Here is a 22191-nt window from a genome sequence, read left to right on the forward strand (position 1 = left end):
GCAAAAAATGAGTTCTTATTCTGTAAGAATGAATTTCTGGCTCCTGCTTTTATACTCAGATAGCAAAGAATTGTGTTACTTCAGTAGCTAATTTCAGAGCAAACCATTATATCATTTTAGCAGCCAGGGGACTTGAGGTCAGCTTATGGAAAACAGACTTTATTTCCACTAAGCTCTAAAGTAAACCAAGAAAAACATCAAATTGTGTCCTAATCTAGGAATTCATATAATGACTTTGTATGCTGTGGTGCCCATAATACCACAGTTTACCAGTGTGTCCTCCTGACATATTTTTTCCCTGAAGCATATGATCGTGTGTGCAAAGTCATTATATCCTAAAACTGTGTACAGGCCTGATTTTTCAAATCACAGCTCCACTGAATTGGAGGAGAGAAGCTATCTCTCAAGAGGCAAATAAGCATGACCTACATAGTTAATACATCTACCTTCCCTTATACTTCCTTCTAAGGCCCGATTTTCTTTGCTTGGGAAGTGGTATTTATCTATATTAAGCACATCTATTTATAAGACTAGTTGTTTTTCTAATTTAACAGGTGGCAGAAAAGAAACCAGTGAAAGATGTCTTGTTATATGCCTGAGTAAATAATGGATGGGTGGTGGAATTGTATTTTCAGTGTGGCATCTGGATACATCTCCATAGTTCTTAGAAGCCTTGTCTGGGTCTGCTTTGTTCTTGACTTTTAGGAAATACGATGGCCCATTCAGCATTTTTGTTGATGGCCTCTAACTAGAGGCCTTTTTCTCTTCTATGATCACCTGTAAAAAGGAGAGAAAATAGTAGCACACAATGGGTGTCTAAAGCAAGCACTGTGGACACACACACACACACACACACACACACACAGATTTAGTTGGTCTAAGGTGAGGCCCAAGCTTTTTAAAAATTTTCTCAAGTGATTCTAATGTACAGCCAAGGCTAGGAATAGATGACAAGGCCATGGGTTTTCAGGTTGTCCTAGAACCTGTGAAAGTGCCTTAAGAGAAAACAAGTGGGTAGGGGACAGATAAAGGGACTCTAGGCTCCCATCTCCTTGACTATTTCCATCCCCTTTTTGCCTGAGCAATTCACTTTTGTCTGTTTTATATATTGGGTTTCTAATGGGTGAAAAAAGTTTTTTAAGCATGGCTCTAGATATAGGCCTTATGCAAGAATGGCAAGATAGGTTTTAAATCAGGTTTTCAAGGATAGTGAGCATTGACTCCTTCCATAAGAATATGTATGTCTTGCAGCTTCTGAGGAAGGTAGAAAAAGAAAAGAAAATCTAACAGTCATAGATAACAGTACATGGTAAGCTAGTCTTTACCCCAAATGAGAAAAGCCCTGGTCAGTAAAGAAAGTAACTTGCCCAAGCAAAAGTCTCAAACAGGTTGCAAGCTGGCCACCAGAAGATTTAATTAATCACTGTGTCTCTGTCTTGGCCAGTATTTATTTATTTATTTATTTTGACTCAGGACTGTTTTCCAGTTGATTCCAATCTCCCAACGCTCCACATTGTGTGTATTTGACCTACTTACTTGCTTATCTTAACTGGCTCCTGAAAGCATTTGTGTTCATAGACATTAGAAAGCAATTTATTAGCAATTGCTATTTGGAGGATATTTAATTTGATCATTAAAAACAAACTATCGGCTGGGCACCATGGCTCATGCCTGTAATCCCAGCACTTTAGGAAGCTGAGGCGGGAGGATCACTTGAGCTCAGGAGTTTGGGAACAGCTGGGCCAACATGGCAAAACCCTGTCTTTACTAAAAATACAAAAGTTAGCCAGGTGTGGTTACATGTGCCTGTAATCCCAGCTACTTGGGAGGCTGAGGCAGGAGGATCACTTGAACCTGGGAGGCCGAGGTTGCAGTGAGCTGAGATGGTGCCATTGTACTCCAACCTGGGTGACAGAGCGAGACTCCATCAAAAAAAAACAAAACAAAAAACAAACTATCTGTACTTGGCTACTATAAGATACTGTAATCTCTTGTCTGCTTCTCTAGAAAAATGTTTGTTGTAGATATTTAGGAGGCATTGAAAGAGTTATCTTTTTTTTCTTCACCTCAAAAAAAATATATGGCTTTTTTCTAAGAGAATAGTTTGTTTGGTATTATAGTCTCATAACAAAGTTTATGCAAGGTATTCATTTTAAGTACTGCATTAAATCTATTTCCAGAAAGCCAGGGTGATATACCTGTCTCTTGGTAGGCTAGATTTTATTCCTTTTTTTAAATCTAGGCCAGATCAAACCTAATTAAAATTGTTCTTCTGCTTTATCTTTTATTATTTAAACATCCATTGCCCTGTGTGGTCTCACTAATGGACTAATTTCCTGAGATTATAAATTGGCATGCTTTCATTTCCAGATTGCAGCCTGTCATCATTTTTCCAATTTTTTTGTATGTTTTATGCTGTATCACCAAATGGATTTCCTCATTTCTTCTTTCCTGAAATCATATGTCCCCTTAGAATTAATGGATAAACTGTGCATCCATGGATATTCATCCTAACGGCACTAATCAAATTTTGTATTTTTAAAAAGCAACCATGCATTAAAAAAAAAAGTTGGCAAGACAGTTTTCGTTTTTTAATAAAAGTAACTATAGTCAATTTCCCAAAGCAAATTAGTAGAAAAGTCCATTTAAAAAAATTCCTATATCAGTTCTATATCATAAAATTGAAATTATTGCCAATTTTTTGGCTATTATACTCTTTCTTATTATCACTTACAAGTTGGACCAGAAAAGTATAGAAAGAGCATAATTTTAAAACATACAGCATAACTTTTTTTTCTTTTTGTAGCATTAATCTTATCACTGGTCATTTAGAGGAACCAATGCCAAACCCCATAGATGAAATGACAGAAGAACAAAAAGAATATGAAGCCATGAAACTTGTCAACATGCTTGATAAACTTTCCAGGTATTGTATTCCCATCCATTTTTGCTTGGTTTCTAAAAATGGTCTATTTCTTTGTCTCTCTCACCGAGAGTTACCATAGAACAGCAACTCTGGAAATCCATGTTGATTGGAATAAGGTGGCCCAGGCAGCAGTTCAGATATCTCTTGGCTACCATGGTTTTTCTACATGTGCCGCTTCTGGATGTTCATTCCTAAACATTTAAATTCTCAAAGCTAAGATAGTAACTACCAGAGCACTGTAATATTTAACCAACTAACCTCCCTGTCTTCAAAAAGATGCTGTGAGTTAGATTCAGTGATTTTGCTGCTGCTTGTATTTTTGTTTTAGCCTGTTTTAGCTTTTGTTTCAAATCATGATGCTTTTGTTTTTGTTTTTTGTTTTTTTTTTTTTTTTTTTTCATTTTTGATGTGTAAGTTTGCAATTATGCCTTTTTGGGTTGCTGCTGAAACCAAGAATTCTAAAATGTCATGCACCCAATAAGAAAAAGTGAAAAGAAATAGCTCAAATGAAGGATTTTCTGAAAACAGGGACTTGTATTAATTAGGAGTTCTAACAAAAACAAAACAAAAAAACTCCCCTCCCCTCTTGCTTTACACCTCCTTCCCCTCCAAAAATAACCAGTTTTGAAAGTAATTAAATCAAATGTATACTAATCAACGACTAGTCATCTTGGAGGAGTTATTAGAAAAGAATTCCTTTCATACTTGGCTGAATCGCTCTATTTTCCAGTCATACATTGAATCACTATCTTCTTTAAGCCATCTTGAATGAATGCTTCTGTGTGTTGGTGGCAGTTGCCACTTAAAGATGAATTTCTTCTGGCCATCTCCTTTTTCACAGTAACTACATAAAGGCTAGTATCCATCAATCAAAAGAAGGCGCCATTGGAATGGAAAAGCCAGAAAGCCAACCATGAAAGGGAAAAGGTAGAATACAGAAACAAGCAGAGATTAAGGGCACAGCAGAGGCTTAGGGTAGAAATGGACAAGAACAAAAGACTGACATGGGGAGTGTGACAAGTTTGGATATTTATCCAGCCACAGAGTATGATGCTGGTAATGTGGTAGAGGTTGTTTAGTAGTAAATAGCTTAATTATCTTTAAAGCTAATATGACGAGAACTCAGTAACTTCCACCTAGCCATTTTAAATTTTCATCCTTTCTCAAGACGGTTAGAATTTACAGCTAACTGACCATGCTCACAATCTTCAAAAAGACATTGTTGCCTGTTTGCAAATTACATTTTCCATACCTTCGTATAGAACAGACATGTTCCTTCCCAGAGGAATTAATAGTCACAGAGAAGATATTGATAGAGCAAACCTATAGGAGGCAGAATAAGTTTGAAATGAATATATAAAAATGTATGTTTAGCTGCTTCCAGAAGGAGCTGATGTAGCTAATGAAACACAGTGATGATATAAGAACAACAGGATAAGAACCAACAGAGTCGGGCCAGGCGCGGTGGCTGACGCCTGTAGTCTCAGCACTTTGGGAGGCCAAGGCGGGCGGATCACCTGAGGTCAGGAGTTCGAGACCAACCTGATCGACATGGAGAAACCCCGTTCTCTACTAAAAATACAAAATTACCCAGGTGTGGTGGTGCATGCCTGTAATCCCAGCTACTTGGGAGGCTGAGGCAAGAGAATCGCTTGAACCCAGGAGGCGGAGATTGTGGTGAGCCAAGATTACGTCATTACACTCCAGCCTGGGCAAGAGTGAAACTCGGTCTCAAAAAAAAAAAAAGTACCAACAGAGTCCGTCTGGTAGAAACCTGACAGGAAGTATCAGCAAGGACCTGAGTAGAACATATTAGTGTGTTAGGACAGTAAACCAGTTGCATAAATAATACATTCTGACCAACAACATGAGTTTTTAAAGGTTAACACAAATACTACTTAACTGGCCCATCTACCCTGGATGAGTAAACTCCAAGATAGGAAAATGGGAGATAAGGAAAATAACTGCCTAAGACTATGCAATATAATCCACATACTTGGTTTACTAATAGAGACACTGCCATTTCACAAGGCATCTCTATCACAGGCACAGAAAACAAAGGTGCTAGGTCCTTCTCCTTTTAATCTCAGGGGAATCCACATATTATAGAAGCTGTCAACAAATGTACAAACGTCAAGTCTGAAATAACCAAGCTTCCACCTGATTTAAACTATGCCTCAAAGAAGATGCCTACTTATCTGGAAATACCCAGCAGATGCCCAGCTGAAGGTGACACTGATTTTTGCATGTGTAAAGCAGAGCAAATATGTCTTATATTGGCTTTGATGGTACCAATTTTGTCATTAAAGTTGAAGCAAAAGGCACCTTGAGAATAGTTCTAAATCATACAGAATTTTTGCATGACGTGTGGTGGGTGTTTTACATTGTCTGCCTTCGTGTGCTTTCTAACATTTGCTCTCACTAAATACAATCAATGACAAAACTGTATAAAGATCAGCAGTGGGCATTCCAAAGCAGTAATGCAAAGAATGAAGCCATTCTTTATGCGTCTTACATGTCTTTTGTGCTGTATTCCTCATTAGTCTTAAGTTTCTTCTCTTTTTTCACTTTTTTTTGAGGTAAAAAAGATGCCATAAAGCCAAAATAGACTGAACTCAGTACAATTCAGGGAACACTGACTAAGCAGCTACTCTCTGCAAGGCATTGTGCTAGAAAGCTGAGGAAGATTCCGAGGCGAATGTGACAGTCTCTGCCTTTGGAAAACTCACATTCTAGTGGAAGAAATGACTGCAGTCTAGTCTAGAATACAAAGTAGAAGGAAATAATGACAAAATGAGGTCTATGTTGAACTGTAAGCACCCAGGAAAAGGATTAGTTCATTCTGTATGGATGATTCAGGGACTGTTTCACAGGAAAGCTAGCATTTGTGCTGATCCTAGAATTTTGAGGTTTTTAATAGAAAAATGACCATTCATTCCAGGTAGAGAGAAATTTAATCTTGTTAATAAGTCTTGGATAGTCACATACTACTTATTTCTTCTAAATAGCTCAGGTTGTTTTGCCATTATTTGATTAATATAGTATGTTATCAGGTTTCTCATTGGGGGAAGCAAGTACCAAAGAATTGCCCACAGCATTTCCAAGCTAATGACTGATAATTCATTTCCTTTTAACAGTTTGTAAAACCGTTTCACATACATTCTCTTTCTACCTTAATTTTTTAAAAAAATGAGACTAGGCCTTCATTTTCCAGAACTCAAGACCTTTGCTCTGTCCACTGTGCTACTGTGTCTCTCTGTTACAGTAAGTGTTTGCCGGAACACTTCCTAATCACCCTGTCAGCATTGTACTATTGGTTAGTTCCCTTCCTTTTACTCTTGGCTGTTCTGCATTCAACCAAGTCTTTATTGTGCTAATAGTGTACCATAGCTTTGTCTGATTAACTTTCCTTCTCAAAAATGAAATCATGTTCTCCTGCACCTGAATTGAAAGGCATGTGAGTAAAGGATAGGGTTGGAGGTGATGTGGCCAATGAATGGACACTAGACACTTCCTTTTTTCCATCCATAGGAGAGCAGATGTGAAGGACCTGCACCAGGATGGTGGTTAGCAACAGTGGCCCGTGCCAAAGCACTTACCAAAGTGATGATGACTAAGGTTGGTCATGCCAAATACTGTTACTAAGCCTGGTGTAGGGTATAGAGGTTATTCACTACCAAAATTGTAAAACCACCAATGTAAAAGTTAAAATTACATTTCTGTTTTGCCTCCATGCTGGACATAGCCACTGCCTCAAGGAGCTCACCACTTTAGCAGCTTTCTCTTACCTGGATTTTCAAAGATACTGGAGAGATTAGTGCTCAGATACTTTCTTCCTGTTGAATACCAGCTGACTTAAGAGTTTTCCAAGTGATTTTTTTTTTTTAGTGTAAAGATTGTATTTGTGACAGATGTAGATAAGGGGATTGGCGGTGCACCTGGAGGTCTAAAGAGTTTGAAAAGAATCTGAACCCTATAAATCCCATCATGTCTAGCTAGTACAGTGCCTTGTACCCTGTGATTTCCACAGTATGTGATGATAAAACGATGAAAATAGCTGATCCCCAAATTTGAAGGTCAGATTTTTGCTTTCAAATACCAACATGGTTTAAGACTTTGTATATTTGTCAGTTCCATTTCTTAGCCAGATGTCATAAAATTCAGGGCCGGAAAGGAATTCCATAAAGTATTTTGGGCCATGATTGGCTTATTTAAATATTGGGATCCATAATTCTTTTAATATAGAATAACTGTAATGTTTATCAAACATAAACATTAAGCCCTGAGGCATGAAATTATAGAAAGCCTCCTTTGACATTTTTAATATGAGGGTAGAGATGGAAAAGCAGATGAAATTTGCCTGCCTCTTCACCTCGTCTTTCCTTCCCTGACTTCAGAAAAAATAAGCCCCTGCAACTCTAGCAGGAGATCTGAATGGGAATTGTGTGGTTACAGCTAGTCCACTGTGGCTAATACATTTTCATTTGCCTTAGCTATTGCACACAATTTGTATATAATAGTGGTGCCTCCTCTAGGAAAGGGGAGAGAGCATTGATTGGCTTAAGCTTAAACTAACAAAGGGAAATAATATTTCAAATTACATTTTTTCCTAATCCTTTTTAGTTTCTAAATTGGAACCAGACCTAGTTAATCTTCTGCTTATCCTTACCCCATCACTGTCTAACAGGGTACATTGCCTTTTTGCTTATATATTCTGCCATCAAAATCTGTTTTAAAATTTATATTAATGAAAGATAATTGTTCTACCATTTCTTCCTTTTCTTACTCCTTAGCCAATAAGTGTTTTGTTTTCCCTTTTTGCCGGTCACCGTGTACTATTTAGAACATGACTTTTATAATAAATGCAGGTACAGATACAGGATTAGTTCCCTTTAATCAAAAGATTAATTTTAAACTTACTAAGGCTGAAACAGGTAGTTTATAACTGAAAAATAACATAGTTTTTTCTTATAAATAAATTATTTTACTCTCCTCACAAAAATATCAACAACTGTGTTTATACCTCCCTTTGTGATAAAGTTAGTGAAGGAAATGCTTTTCAGGCACATTTCACAAACATGATGTAATTTTTAGAGCATTGTAAGATCTGTTATAGATATGAAAATATAAAGATCCTGTTTTCATCAGAAAATTCTGTAGATCTACCCTGTCCAGTATGGTAACCACTAGCTATATATGACTATTGAGCACTTGAAATGTGGTTAGTCCAAAATGGGATGCCCTATCAGTGTAAAATACTCAGCACAAAAATGTAAAATATCTCATTGTTTAATATGGATTATATATGGAAATATTTTTGCTACATTGGGTTAAATAAAATATTAAAATTAATTTTACCTATTTTTCAATGTGGCTACTAGAACATTTAAGAGTACATATATTTGGCTTACATTGTGGCTTACATTATATTTCTATTAGACAGTGCTGTTATACCTCATTTAAATACACTGTAAGATTGCTTGGAAGTTGAATTAAGAGGACTTGGATCCAGCTATATTAATATATCCTTAAGGTCAGGGGAGGATTAATTCGAGAAGCTTGATATTGTCTATCCTTAGGTTTGGGAGATGTTTCCAATGGCTAGACACCTTTAAGTAGGATACAAGGCTACCTTTATATTGCCTAATTGTAATCATTGTTCTTTAGCTCTGTAGTGGGAATAACTATTTTGAGCTCCTGGTTAAAGTACTGTCTGAAATGGCTTTTGACTAGCAGAGAAACATCAAATAAGAATCATCTCCACTGACTGTTTGCTCTCTTAGTTCTCTCCTGATTCTTTAACTTTTAAGTCTTCCTAATTGGGAAGAGCATTAAGAACTTCTGTTTCTGCTACTTTATTCAACAGTGTCAGTTGGCATGCCCACCTCTTATTAATATTTATTTTGTTAATTTGGACAACAGAATAGAAAAATTATGTAAATAAATTACCAAGAAATAATTTTTAAAACCACTTAGAGATAAAACTGAACTTTATTCTTTCAGTACTATACCTTATCTCTCTTTCTGTATATTTTCTTAACCATGTTGTTTACTGTGAGGTGGGTAGCAGATTTTTAGAAACTTTGCATGTGATCTAACAGAAATGAGAACAATGACAAAAGACTAACATTTATATAGTGTTTTAAGGTTTAAAAAATGCTTCCATATATGTTATCCCCATTGATTATTAAAATAGCCCTGTAAATTAAGTAGGGTCAGAGGTATTTTTTTAAGGATTAAATGCACCAAAGATTAAGTGACTAATCCAAGTTCAGTTATCAGTCTTGAGACTACAGATTGCATGCTATTGTGAAAATTACCAACAGCTCTCAAAAGTTGTCAGTCTAATTATTTTTAAGTAAGACATTCTAAATTTTAAATCAATGAAAAGCACAAAAGACAGATAGTAAGCATATTTACCTTAGAAGAGAACTAAGATTTCGAGGACGTGCATTACTGCTTTTTCATTCTATAGTTGAGCTCTTTGCAAGTATCAGGTCAAATGCTAAATAGCTTATGTTTTAAAAAACAAAGCTTTATGAAGGAAACAAGTAAAATTTCTATGATTCCATGTTAATACAAGGTTTTTAAATTGTTTTAAAAAGAGAATGATTATGGCTCTTCTGACAAATCCTTATACATGTGATCACATTAATAAAACCTAACTTATAAAAGGCTTCTGTATGGGACTGTTTACCAAGCTTGTTCAACCTGCAGCCCAGGATGCCTTTGAATGCCACCCAACACTAATTAATTAACTTTCTTAAAACATTATGAAATGTTTTTGCATTTTTTAAAGCTTATCAGATATCATTAGTATTAAGTGTATTTTATGTGTGGCCCAAGGCAATTCTTCTTCTTCCAGTGTGGCCCAGGAAAGCCAAAAGATTGGACACCCCTGGTTTAGACAATTACCAATTACAAGACATGGTAATGTGGGGACAGTATGCCATATCCATTTGTCTCGGGTAACAGTATTTTTAGGTGGCATATTTTACTTTCCCAATTGTACCCAATCCTGAAGCACAATGATGAGGGCTGAGGGTAGGATCTCAGAATCGTCTTTGAAAGATGTAGCCTAGACCTCAAATTTGCTATGGAAAAGCTGCCATACTCATTCCTACTGAGTCAGTGGCTTAGTGAAAGATCAGTATAACCAGTCAGCACTAGGAAGTCATTAGATGAAAGATGAAGGACTAGAGTTAAAGCCCAAAGGACAATTTCACAGTATCTAACCGAACATGTTAACCAGTCCAAAGGTTATATTATTTCTGTGAGAAAAAGGTAAAAACATTTATAAGAATATCACAAGTTATTGAGAAACCCGTTATACTTCAGTGGATTATGAACTATTCCAGTAATGCTGAAATCTTGATACACTCCCAAACTTTGGACTTTTAACAAAGAACTACAGAGCTTCCTTCTCAGGGCTATCACAGGCTCCATTCTAACAGGCATTTTTTGAAAAGCTCTATGTTAATTAAAATGCTTTATTTATATACTAATATCTCATCCCATCTTTCAAATGTGAAAAGGAATTAAATATGAAATGGCTAATTTAAAATGTCAGGATTTCTTTTTTCCAAGCCAACCTTACATTAAGAGCAGGAATCCTGTGCCTAAGAAATGGTTCCCAATTATCCTGTCTTGGGTTTTGTTATACATTGTACAGAAGTCAACAAAACAAGTATGTAACAGAACCTGCCTAAATAGCAGCTGCCCTCATTAAAAACAGAGAATTAATCAGGGGGTGACTGAAGGAAGCAGTGCCTCATATGTTTCCCCCCCTTTTCTTCTTTTCTAATCATAGAACAAAATATGTTACATAAAAGGATCAGAACTATTATGCAGTACTCAATTAGAGGGAGGTGAATAGGTCTCTAACATGCTGTTTTATCAAAAGAGCAGACTGGTGTTTGCATGACTGTTGTTTCATTACAGACCCTGTCATTAATTCCATGTGTCAATACTGCCCTGTAGTACACAGAGCAGACAAGAAAGAAGAGCCCTTGAAAACAAGGGAATGATTTTTGAGTCGTTATCAAGCTAAGTGGCAAGCGGGAAGCTGAAACTCGTATAGGTAAATTCGAAGGGACTCTTGGGAGATCTGCAAGTGGGAAACAAGAATGCATTTTATCAACTGCTTAATTATGTCCTGTTTTTCAACAAGTACACTTGAATTGAATGTTTTGTTTATACTGCACAAAACCATGTGCTGTGGGCAAGAGTATTCTCTTGCTTTCAGGTCAAGTAAGGTGTTTTATACACATACATGTCTGACCTATTCTATAATGTGCAATTGGGTATGTTAGTATCTGAACCCCAATATTGCACTGTCATTTTTGGGGGAAAGTCATATAGGAACCAGAAGCCCTAAAAAGTGGGACCTTCTCTAAGGTTCTGAGCAATTATATGAGCCCAGGCATCCCAGAGTATACCATACTTTCAGGGAAATGGTGGCTCAGGAAAATGTTAAAATATATCTGGAAAAAAAAAAAACAGACCAGAATATTTTGAATATGATGTAAATTTCATAATCTCCCATCCCTAAATCTTTAAGAAAGTATTTTTTTGGTTTCCATTAGCAGTCCCAAGGGCTAGGCTGGGGCAAAATAGGGTTTCGTTTCTTGGACGTGCTTTATCTGTGTCCTCTTGCCTGGCCAAGCCCTTATAGATTATGGTTCCTTATCGTTTAGTAAGATCAAATTTCTAAATGATGTTTCGTTCCAGTTGAACATTCTTGGAGGCTTATCTCTTCCCTGGCCAGATGCCTGATCAGATGAGAAGCCCGCCATGATACTGTCACAGTGCCTAGAATGGGCTCTTTATCCAGTAGACATCACTGTACTTTTTGATACGAGGGCAGTCTTAACTTGTGTTAAGGCCTGTGTGTAGCATTGAAGGTAAGTATGAAGGAGTTGTTGCTATGTGAATATCTTAATCCTGATACACATTTCAATATACAGTATCTCCCTTTTACCATAATATACATATATTTGACACATAGCCATCCTTTTCAGATAGGACCTTCAGAATTTAGGACCAGTAACTCTTTATGCAATGGCCTGCTTATTGAGGGCCATGATTGAATTTGGATCCTTTTTTGTAGCATTTGCTGTTGCTTTGGTTTTCCTTTGTAATCATTTTAATCATATGCTGGTAGTCTTGCAGAAAGGGTTCGTGGTCTTGGTGTATGTCTGTGACAATTTAGTAGGATGCTGTGTTTTAAGTTTAGAATATCTGCATTAGAAACAAAGGCTTAGTAATAATGAGTTTGAGTATCTTTACAAACCTAGCAGCTTTTAAAATAGATCAAAATTATTTCATAGCTCAATACTTAGCATCTTGAAATTAGTATAGAATATTGGGGATCATCTTGTCCAACCACTCACTTTATAGATGGGGAGACTCAAGCCCAGAGAGGCAAGTGACCTGCCCAAGGACACCTAGCAAGTTAGTGGAACATCTGAGACCAGAATCTAGATCTTCCGATGCCCCATATGGAAGAAGCCCATCTATACCAGTTAGTGGTTGGGAATTCCAGGCTGTATGGTGAAAAGGGGGCTTGACTTCTGCTGAAATGTCAGAATGCCTGATGATATTAATTCATCAGGGAAATAATTACAGTTAAAATAGTATGAGCATGATTCCTAATGAATGGTCTCTACCATTCTCCATTTATGCCACATTTACTGAGCACCTGCTGTGTGCTGTGTTCTATACTAGATACTGACAAATCACAGCCTGAGAAGACATGGACTCTGCCCTCAAGTTGCTCCCAGTCTAGCAGAGAACAAGAAATCTCTGGAAAGCATTCTACAGAATTTCCTGTGGAATGTCAATCCTGTTTCTAATCCTGTAAATCTTGGTGATGAAGATGGAACTTTACCCAGAGATTTAGCTTTTCTCTTCATGGTCTAGTCATTAGGAGTCCCATTAGACACCATACCTTTTCTCTTCAGGAAAATGAAAGATAATATCAAGCACAAATAAATTTCATTCACAAACACTTATTGAGGATCTGCTATCTGCAAGGCACTGTGCTAGACACATAGGGATATGAAAATAGAATAATTAAAGCATAGACATTCTCTTTAAAATATCAGAGCAGTAGTATTTCATAGCTTTCAAACTTTGTAATGACAATTATTTTAAATATCCTTAGAAGTAGGGGGTGGGGGTGGTGCTCTTGAAATTGAAAACAATACCACCTTTGTTCTCAAGTCCAGATTTGTCAGCCTGGGATTCAAGGTCTCCATTCAGATCCTCTTTTATACCTCGTATCTCTTTTGAGTTTTTTTTTTCCTTTACCTCAGCTGAGCCAGCCTGCTTGCCAGTCCCTGCACACAACTAACTCTTGCTTCTGTGCCTCTGCTTGACTAATTCTTCTGCTACTGGGATGCCTTTCTCCCTGTGAATCCATGTCCATCACTGCCATTACAGTCTGGCCCCTGAGTCCACCTACTGCAGGGAGCCTGTGGTCAGCATCCCTGTCTCCTCCTGTGTCCCTCCCACATGTGCATAGCTCATATAACTGGTGAAGGAATACTTCTGTGGTGTTCATTAAAGCTTCCCATTCTCTGTCCACATCATGCTGATCTAGATACAATAGATTGCAAATGAAATAGTCTGAGATTATAAATGAAACAGTCCAATATAACCAGATCATTTACCAAGCCTTTTAGGAGTGAGTCTCTGTATCAAATATTTCATTTTGATATTTGTGGGCTGCTAGTTGAAGGATAGAGGAAGAAGATTAGTAAAGTTAGGATGGGGGTATGAATAAGCCTTGGATCCATAAGAACAAACAGTCACACATCTGTAAATGATCCTCTCCTTCTACTCCCAGACAGGACAAGAAATCTCCTTTAAACCAATTTCAAATACAGTAAGGGTGTGTTGACGAATTTTCAAGTTTAAGGAAAGCAGGGCTCTGCCTGTTAATCATCTCAAGCTTGTTGATCTGCTGTTCTGTAATTCTTTCAATATTGTTTAATGTGTGTGTGTTTTATCTTCTGAACTGACTAAAAGCTTCTTGAGGACAGGGACCATGTCTTTTATTTACCTCTGCATATTCTTCCCCCACTTAATTCCTAACTAGCATGGGAAAACCTTCTGTAAGCACCTAAGGACAGGAACTGCAATTTGTGGGTTCTAATTACATTCCAGACTAATGTTATACTACACACTTTGTATGTATTATAGCCTTTTGCCCTCATCACAACTTAGTGTGAATTATGTGTTCCTGTCCTAATGCTACAGATAAGGAAAATGGAATCCATCGAGTTCATGGTCTTACAGCTAGTGACTGGTGGATCCAGAATTAGAGCACAGGTCCATCCGACTCCAAAACCTATATGTGCTTTCCACTATACCACGATAATAACAACAAATATTTGTTCTTCACAATTCACAACTCTTTGGTCTACATTATTATTATTACTCCTCCTCCTCCTCCTATTACTCCTTACGTCTTCACTAGTCAGTAGGTACAGCCAGGATTATCATGACCCCCATATTACTGGTAGGGAAACTGGGACTCAGAGGCTTGCCCAAGATCACACCAGCTGGTAAGTGGAGGAGAATCAGGACTTCAAACAGACTTCCTGACTCCAGATCTTTTGTTTCTTTCCATGACATCACATTGCGGCCTTAATTCATTTGCACAGTTCATGACTGTATGGCCAGTTTTCACTGACGCTTGTCCTACAGAAGTATCAATGATCCCAGGCATTGCATAGAGCCATGTGGAAAATAAAATTCATGCCTTCAGAGGAGCTTCCGTTTTAATGAGGGTTGATACAAAGCACCCAGAAAGTAGACACTTAAAAATAGTTTACAAGAAAGAATTAAAATACGGGGCCCATTGTTAGACAGTGAAATCATAATTTGGCCATAAAATTAATATTTTAAATTGTTTCCATAATTGGATTAGGGAGCAGGAATAAAGCTGATAAACTTCTTTGAAAATGTTCCTCCTGGGTTTAGATGAGAAAGTGCTAGATACTTCATACCAGTTAGTAGCTAGCCCCAGAATCATCTTTTTATCAAAGAGATGCAATAGTGTTAGTCTCAGGAGTGATGGTATATCCACCCAACAATTTACCACTCGATAGACTCTCTCTAGTCCCATCTGCCAATCCTACTTTTACCTGTCCCTACCCCACACTTCGTTGTGCCCTCAGTGTTTCATTCCTAGCAGGTTCTCCCTCTTCTCCTTTTGCATCAGTTGTTAATATGTAGTGTCCAATATCACAAAGTCCTCTAGCACAATCAGAACTAGGAATTTAAAATACAGATACGTAATTATGTCAGTGCTAGAGAGAAGTTTTAATGGAAACAGATTGTTTCTAGCTGTCCACTGAACATTTCAACCTGGTTGTCATGTAGGTATGTTCTTCAGGTCCTAAAATATGTGAGCATCTTCCCACCAAATCTCCATCTCCTATGTCCTGGCCCCAGTGAATAGAATCACCATCCACTTGGTCATCAGAGCTGGAACAACAGGAACTCTCTACTTACTACTCTTCTTCACCAACCCCTTGTCCTACCAGTGAGTCGTGACATCTACCTCAGAAATGTTGCCTTTTCTTCCCACAACCTCAGATTTCATCCAGCTCTGTCTCCTTTCCCACACACTATTATCATGAACCCTAATGACTTGTCCATCTGCCACCAATTCCCATGTGTCTGTCATGCTGTGCCAGAGGTACTTTCTTATAAAACAATCCTAATCAAACACTCTTTACAGGGTAAAATCTAAACTCCTTATTGTGGCATTTAAGACATTTTTTACTATTGCATCCCAAACTACCCTCGCAGCCTTACCTCCTGCCCCTCCTTCATCGAACCTCCCAATTCCCCAAACACTGGGCCCTTTCCCAGCTTCATGAGAGCACACAATCCAAAAAGGTCTACAGAATCACATAAGTCAGTGGGGCCATTCAGAGCTCTTTACAGTCTCCTTTGTCTGAAATGCTCTGTGCCCTCTGCCTAGTGAAGGACCAGTTACTGATCCCTCACTTGGCATTGCCTCCCCCAGGCAGCTTGGTCAGTACTTCATCTCAGGAGCTGCCACAGTTCTTTGTTCATAATTCTCTGACAGCATTTACCCCATTATGCTCTAAATGATTTTTTTTATAGTTTTGTTTTGCCTGCTCCTCAAAGGCAGGAGGTATACCCATCTTCCTTTTCTTCTTAGTATGTGACATAGTTCCTGTCACATAGTAACTGAACAGATGTTGAAGACATGAACTCAGTGTGCTCCTCCAATGCAGTTAGGGCAATAATCCAGATGTAGTGGGCTGCAAAGATTACTGGACTAGGATTCAGGAGACCCATGTCCCAGGTCCAGCCCTGCCACTAGATAAGTGACCTTGGGTGAGTCATTCAGTCTCCTTTATTAAAAAGGGGGTTGGACTAAATGATCTGTAAGACCCCTTCCAACTTAAAGTTCTATGATTCTGACCCCATTTCTTGGATTGGGAAACATATTTCCTCCCTCATAATGTTCAGGAGCCTCAACTTAGCCTGACAGATGTTCACATTCCCCAAACAAAATTTTCAGACACTTCAAAGTAGTCTACTGGAGCTAGTCAGAGCTCTTCATTAGGCTCCTGTTGGCTTATCCATTGACCACTGAGCTGTTCTCACTCCTCCCCAGGAGGTTTCACTGTGTCTGTAACACCATTACACTACTGTGTGGCTGCACCTTCCCAGGAGAGAGCCCTTCTTTCTGCTGGCCTAAGGGACAACTGTGAGGAGGGAGTCATTTCCCTTCCATCCAAATCCCACCAACATTATAGCTGCTGCCATGTGGATTTTTGGTTATGGACATGTTTTTTTTGGGGGGGGTGTAATGCCCATTTCTGTGATAAATAAGTTTTAAGCAGTTCATGGGGCTCTTCAAGGCCACTCTTAAGTGCACCGCTGACCTTTTTAGGGATGGGAGGACTGAAGTTAGCAACTCAACAGGTACATTCACCATAATCTCCATGTAATAAATAAGAGCCTATGAAAAGATTAAATAAATCTTTCCTAATGCTTTTTGATTGGCTTAATCAATAATTAATCATCTTTAGATGAGGCTGTAACTTGTGGAGTAGATATAATTGGATTAGCTGAAAAGCTGCAGTTGGGGAGCTTTGAAGAGATTAAAATGGCTGTCAATCCCATAATTAAACTGCCACAAACAAAAGCAATGGTGTTTTTTAAAAAGGAGGAGGAGGAAAGAAAAGAGTGAAAGAGAAAGAAGGAAAGAAAAGTCGGGGAGAGAGTTGGGGAAGGCCAACTAATTTGAAATGAATCAACAAGTACTTAGTATCACTAGAGATAGAGGCAAAATCAAAACGACAGATTTATTCCATTGAATGAAGTGTGTGCATATCAAATCAGCCATTTAATTGTATGCTCCAACCACTGGGGCAGGTGAAATTTTGGTAGCTTCAACTTCTCTAAAACAAAACCAATCCACAAAAGGAAAAAAAAAAAAAAGTTGATTATTCAAAACAGAAGAGACCTGCTCCTTGTCCTGAGCCCATTTAGACCTTGACTTTTCATACTTTTAATTGGCTTAGTAGGTTTGGCCTGTGTGAATGAAGCCTTTTATCTCCCTCTTTTTCTTTCCATGCCCCTTTCATCTTTCCTATTACAAACACACAGAGAGAGCTCAAGGGAAAATACTTTGGTTTTTAAAGACTTTTCTTTTTAAAAGGATGTGGATTTGGGTGGTGGGGGAGGGGTCTGTGTGTGATGCTGGTGAATACTTTTTTTCTTTCTCTCTCTTTTATCTCTTTTTCTAGAGAGGAGTTGCTTAAACCAATGGGACTAAAACCTGATGGGACAATAACGCCTTTGGAGGAAGCACTCAACCAGTACTCTGTCATCGAAGAGACCAGCTCTGACACAGACTAAAAGCATCACCTGCTCAACTCTCAATATTGCTTTATCAGCATCTTTTCTCTGTAGCTCCAGGGGAATCTTTTCTCTAAAACATTTATGCCCTTGCTTTGGCTAGAAACACATTAACTGGTTTACTCATTGAGAATCCAGCATATTTAAGAGGTGACCCTGTGTTTTTTGCGATATTGAGGCATTTATACAGAGCTGCAGTTAGACGGAGTTACAGGGGCTAGAAGCAGAAAAAAAAAAATTCCATTTCATCAGGATGGAACTGAAGGATTTTATTTTATAATGCGGCCCTGATTGAATCTGGCAATTCTTTTTGCCAAGATTCTTAGCAGAAGATTTAGCCATGTCCTTCCCCTCACTGGTGTGAGTGGCCCCTTCTCAATCTCTCCAGCAGCCAGAGTCATGTGAGAAGCAGAATGAGCTGGTAAATAAAGGCCCTGAGCAAGTGACTTCTTAGATCAGAACTGACTAAATGGAAGCCTAGCAGCTGCTCCATAAACCTAGCCCCATTCTTCATATCAATTTTGTATAAATATATAGAAACACACACACAGCCTCAGACTTACAAACTGATTATATTCTAAAAGTTTGTATGTCACTTAGCTATAACTTCAGAATACATTTCTCTCCCTATAAAAAGTTATAAATGATGGTTTAGTTCTCAGGCAGCTACAAATGCCTATTTATTCCCTCATGTACCTGAACACTAGTACCATAGAACTGAACCATCATCTGTATCAGTGCATGGGGAGTCTGCATTCTGAGGTCTCACCCGGGGTGCCAGGAACACACACATCCTCCATCCCAGCCAGAAAGAATGGAGACTCCCTTAGTAATGGGAGTTTTTTCGTGGCCTCTGCTTGGGGTGGGGGAGTCAGAAGCACCCATTTGTACATATAGGTCATTCATACATCATGTTTTAAATTGGGGATTATGTGTGTGCTGGTGTGTGTGTGTATTCTACCTTTCTACCATATGTGATCAGTTTAATAGTAACTTTATTTATTTTAAAAAAAAAAAGAAACACAATTAATTACTGTTAAACTGATAAAGGCTGTTTATTTTTACTTTTAGAATTGGTCCTATGAAGAAGTAGAAACTGAATCATGCAATAGACAGTGGGCCTAGCTGATCAGTGGCTAAAGTTGAAAAGGGGTTGGTTTCCTGTATATATATGTATGTATATACACATGTACATACATTCATATATATACATATAAACATAATGTGCTTAACCACTGCCTTTTAAAATTTTAAATAAAACATTGGGGTTGATTCAATTTAGCCATCTATGTGTGTTTCTTTATAGATCCATGGGCTAAACAATGCTACTTAGTTTGTGCTTTTTAAAAGTGTTTTTACATCCATTCTCTCATTTATAATAGCCTTTTTAAGGATAGGTAAAGTACATAGAATGTTAGTGAAAAGGTCATTTATCCAGAAGTTATTTCTCTGGAAAACAAAAAAAATCAGGAATTGAGTTTTAAAAGGCCTTCCAGCTGCCAGAAGAGATGTCACAAAGTTTCTTACAACTTATGGGAGAGATCTTCAAGAATATCACTCTTAGACTCTGTACTGAAATTTGCATACGCTTCCAACATGTTTTGTTAGCTGGCTTTGAAGCTCACTAAAAAAAAAAATGGCAAAGAAAGAGTCTGCTAGGTTGAAGGCAGGCATACTGAAAGAAGAAAAAAGCCAACTAAAACTAGTTTGTGAGATGAGAAGAATAAACCATTCAAGACAGCAAATCGGGGACTGTCTACTTACCAAAGGATACTCTAGTTGACCCAGAAAATGTGTACAACAGTATGGCCTATAGACTAATTCTCATAATGAATTTAAAAGAAGCAGTTAAATCCAGAATATTTTATAAAAGGCTAAGAAGAAGATAATACATGTTAGAATTTCATCCAAAATATTTGAGGGAAAGATTTTGAGTGACCCAGGTTTTAACTAACAGCAAATAAAATGAAATGGGCAATTCATAATTTTAGATTAAGTGAAAAAAAGTTTAGAAAAAATTTAAGTATTTTTGTTATTTCATTCTACAAATGCATTTTTAAAGTATTTTTATAATTTCTATAATCAAATAGCTTTGGCATGCATGTCAGCTTACCTACATGCAGATGTGTTTAATGAAATGCCATCTTACTGGCTTTCTTTACACAGTGTTTTCACAGTCCTGTTTAAGTAGCTGTGCTCTTCTGCTTCTTTCAGTGAGTTCTGTTTCATTTTGCATTTCTCTGCACTGGGCACTAAGCTTTGTTTTTGAAAAGAGACAACTTGCGGGGAAGAAGAAGAGAGTGACTTCACCTGGCACTCGGAAAGAACTAATATCTGTTAAGTGCTTACTATATCCTGGGCTTTTTATGTATGTTATCTCATGTAACCTCACCTTATCTCATATGAAAGATCCTCTCCAGAAAGCTTGTGAAAGTTACCCCATGTCACAGCAAGGAAGAGTCCAACTCTGGTGGCCTGATTCCCAGCACCACTCCTTTTCCCCCAGCACACTTGGGCCCACACTGTGCCTCCTTAGGCTCTGAAATGCTGGGAACCAGAGTGGTATGAGGAGGGTGGTCATTCTCAGGCCATTTTAAGCAATAACTATTTCAGCAGAACTAGTTAAGTTTTTAAGCAGGGAAATGACCTGGAGTGGAAGTATGAGTGGGGAAAATCCAGTACTTGCTTGGTCAGTACTGGATTTCCAAGAAAGACCTGGAATCCTTTAGAATAGGCTAGGGACCAAGGCTGCAGGCTGGTCCCTCCGCCCCAACTCTCCTGACCTTGGAACCAGGGTACGGAGGCATGTGTCCTAAAATAAAGCATTTGAGCTGCTGCTACAGAGGAACGATCACCAGATATTGTGACGCTTTCAGATGCCCAATAGTCCTGGGAGGCAGGCAGGGCAGGTGTTATTATCCCTCCTTTATAAATGAGGACACAGACTGAGGCAGTACAAGTGACTCCAAACACCCCCTTAGTGCCACATCAGTCTTACCACCTCCCAGGACTAGGCGTCACCTGTATTGACCCCCTCTTCCCCTCTGATTATAAAAGTAATATATGTTCATTGTGGAAAGTTTGGAAAATGCAGAAAATAATTTACCCCAAATCCCACCATCCTGAAATCACTGTTAATGTTTTAGTGTATTTCCTTCCTGTATTTTTTCTATGCATATATAATTTATTTTACTACAAGATTGGGATCATGCTGTATTTACATATTTGTATCCTGCTTTCTTTAACATATTGTGAGCATTTTCCCATGCCAATAAATATTCTTCAAAAGTTAATGGCTATATGATATTCCATTATATGAATTGTGGCAGACACTGCTAGTTGCCTTCCCAATATTATTTCTAACAGAAGACATCATGACTTCCACCACGCCCATCCAAAAAAAAAAAAAGGTGGTGCCTGCTGCCTTTCTAGAAGCCAGCATGAGTTGTTACCCCTGGAAAGCAGCAGGAACTAGGGGTGGCACCAGGAGGAGCAGACTTGCTTTGCCATACAGCACCAGTCTTACAGAAGCCTTGGCAGCACAAGTCAGAACAACTTGATTCAAGTGCCCAGATTACTAGTTTTAGTCAAGGAAAATTATTCAAAGGGAGCCAGGCAACTTAGAAAAGTCTGCATTAAAAATTTTAAAAAAAGATGTCAACCATGCTTAGTGTTTAGTCTAGTTATTGGCATTAGTTTTCTTGGAGATACCATTCATTGCAATTCCAGAAGTGGAGGAGGACACAGGGATAGGGAGTGCTGTGTTACTCTTAGGAAAAGTAAGGTAATACATGTCAGAATTGGTATGTGACAAGCACAATATGGAGAAAGAACAAACTTGTAGGAACACATCATGGGTGAGGAAGGGAGATATTTATAGCAATCATGAGAAGGTTTAAGGAAAGGGACAGGTTTCTAGAGAAGATTTGAAGTGGTGTGACTCATGCACTGTGCCGAGTCCCTGCATCAGGTCTAAGAAACATCAAAGAATGTCAGAGCTGCCTTTCTTAAAGAGGAGGAGTTTGGAGATAATGAAACCTACATGGCCTGAATTGTAGACAATGAACATAACTCTCTCATGCATCTAGAACAGTATAAGTTATGTAACATTCTGGGAACTGAGAAGATAGTCACTCCAGTTATTTTCTGTGTTCTGTGGTCCAAATGAACCCGGGTTGAGAAAGGCTGCTCTAAGAGAAAAGATCAAAATTGTTCCCCAAGGCTTCTGGAGTCAGATTTGTGTTTTAGTGCAACACAGTGAAGATCCTAAGCCCTACTCTCCAGCTATATCCAGATCTCAGAGACCTTTACCTTTTCTGAACTGAACTTCACAATAAGAGCTGCAAGTACTT

The 22191-nt window shown here is 38.2% G+C and overlaps 1 protein-coding gene across 12 annotated transcripts in view; it reads left to right on the top strand.

Moving 5' to 3' along the window:
• RIC8B (RIC8 guanine nucleotide exchange factor B) overlaps positions 1–21132 on the top strand; it is a 115419-nt gene extending 94287 nt beyond the window's left edge. For 2 of the 12 annotated variants that reach the window (XM_032285786.1, XM_032285787.1), the window contains one exon: positions 17728–19292. In XM_032285786.1, coding sequence (XP_032141677.1) covers positions 17728–17839 — 112 coding nt within the window. In that variant the 3' untranslated portion in view covers positions 17840–19292. Of the gene's footprint in view, positions 1–2806; positions 2927–5016; positions 5156–6457; positions 6545–7549; positions 11830–17727 lie in introns of those variants that run through there. The other 10 variants (XR_004271008.1, XR_004271013.1, XR_004271031.1 and 7 more) reach the window with 10 other exon arrangements.
• Positions 21133–22191: the final 1059 nt, after the last annotated feature.

The sequence above is a fragment of the Sapajus apella genome, unplaced genomic scaffold (assembly GCF_009761245.1).
Source record: "Sapajus apella isolate SASKATOON/1434 unplaced genomic scaffold, GSC_monkey_1.0 scaffold2, whole genome shotgun sequence".
Lineage (NCBI taxonomy): Eukaryota > Metazoa > Chordata > Mammalia > Primates > Cebidae > Sapajus > Sapajus apella.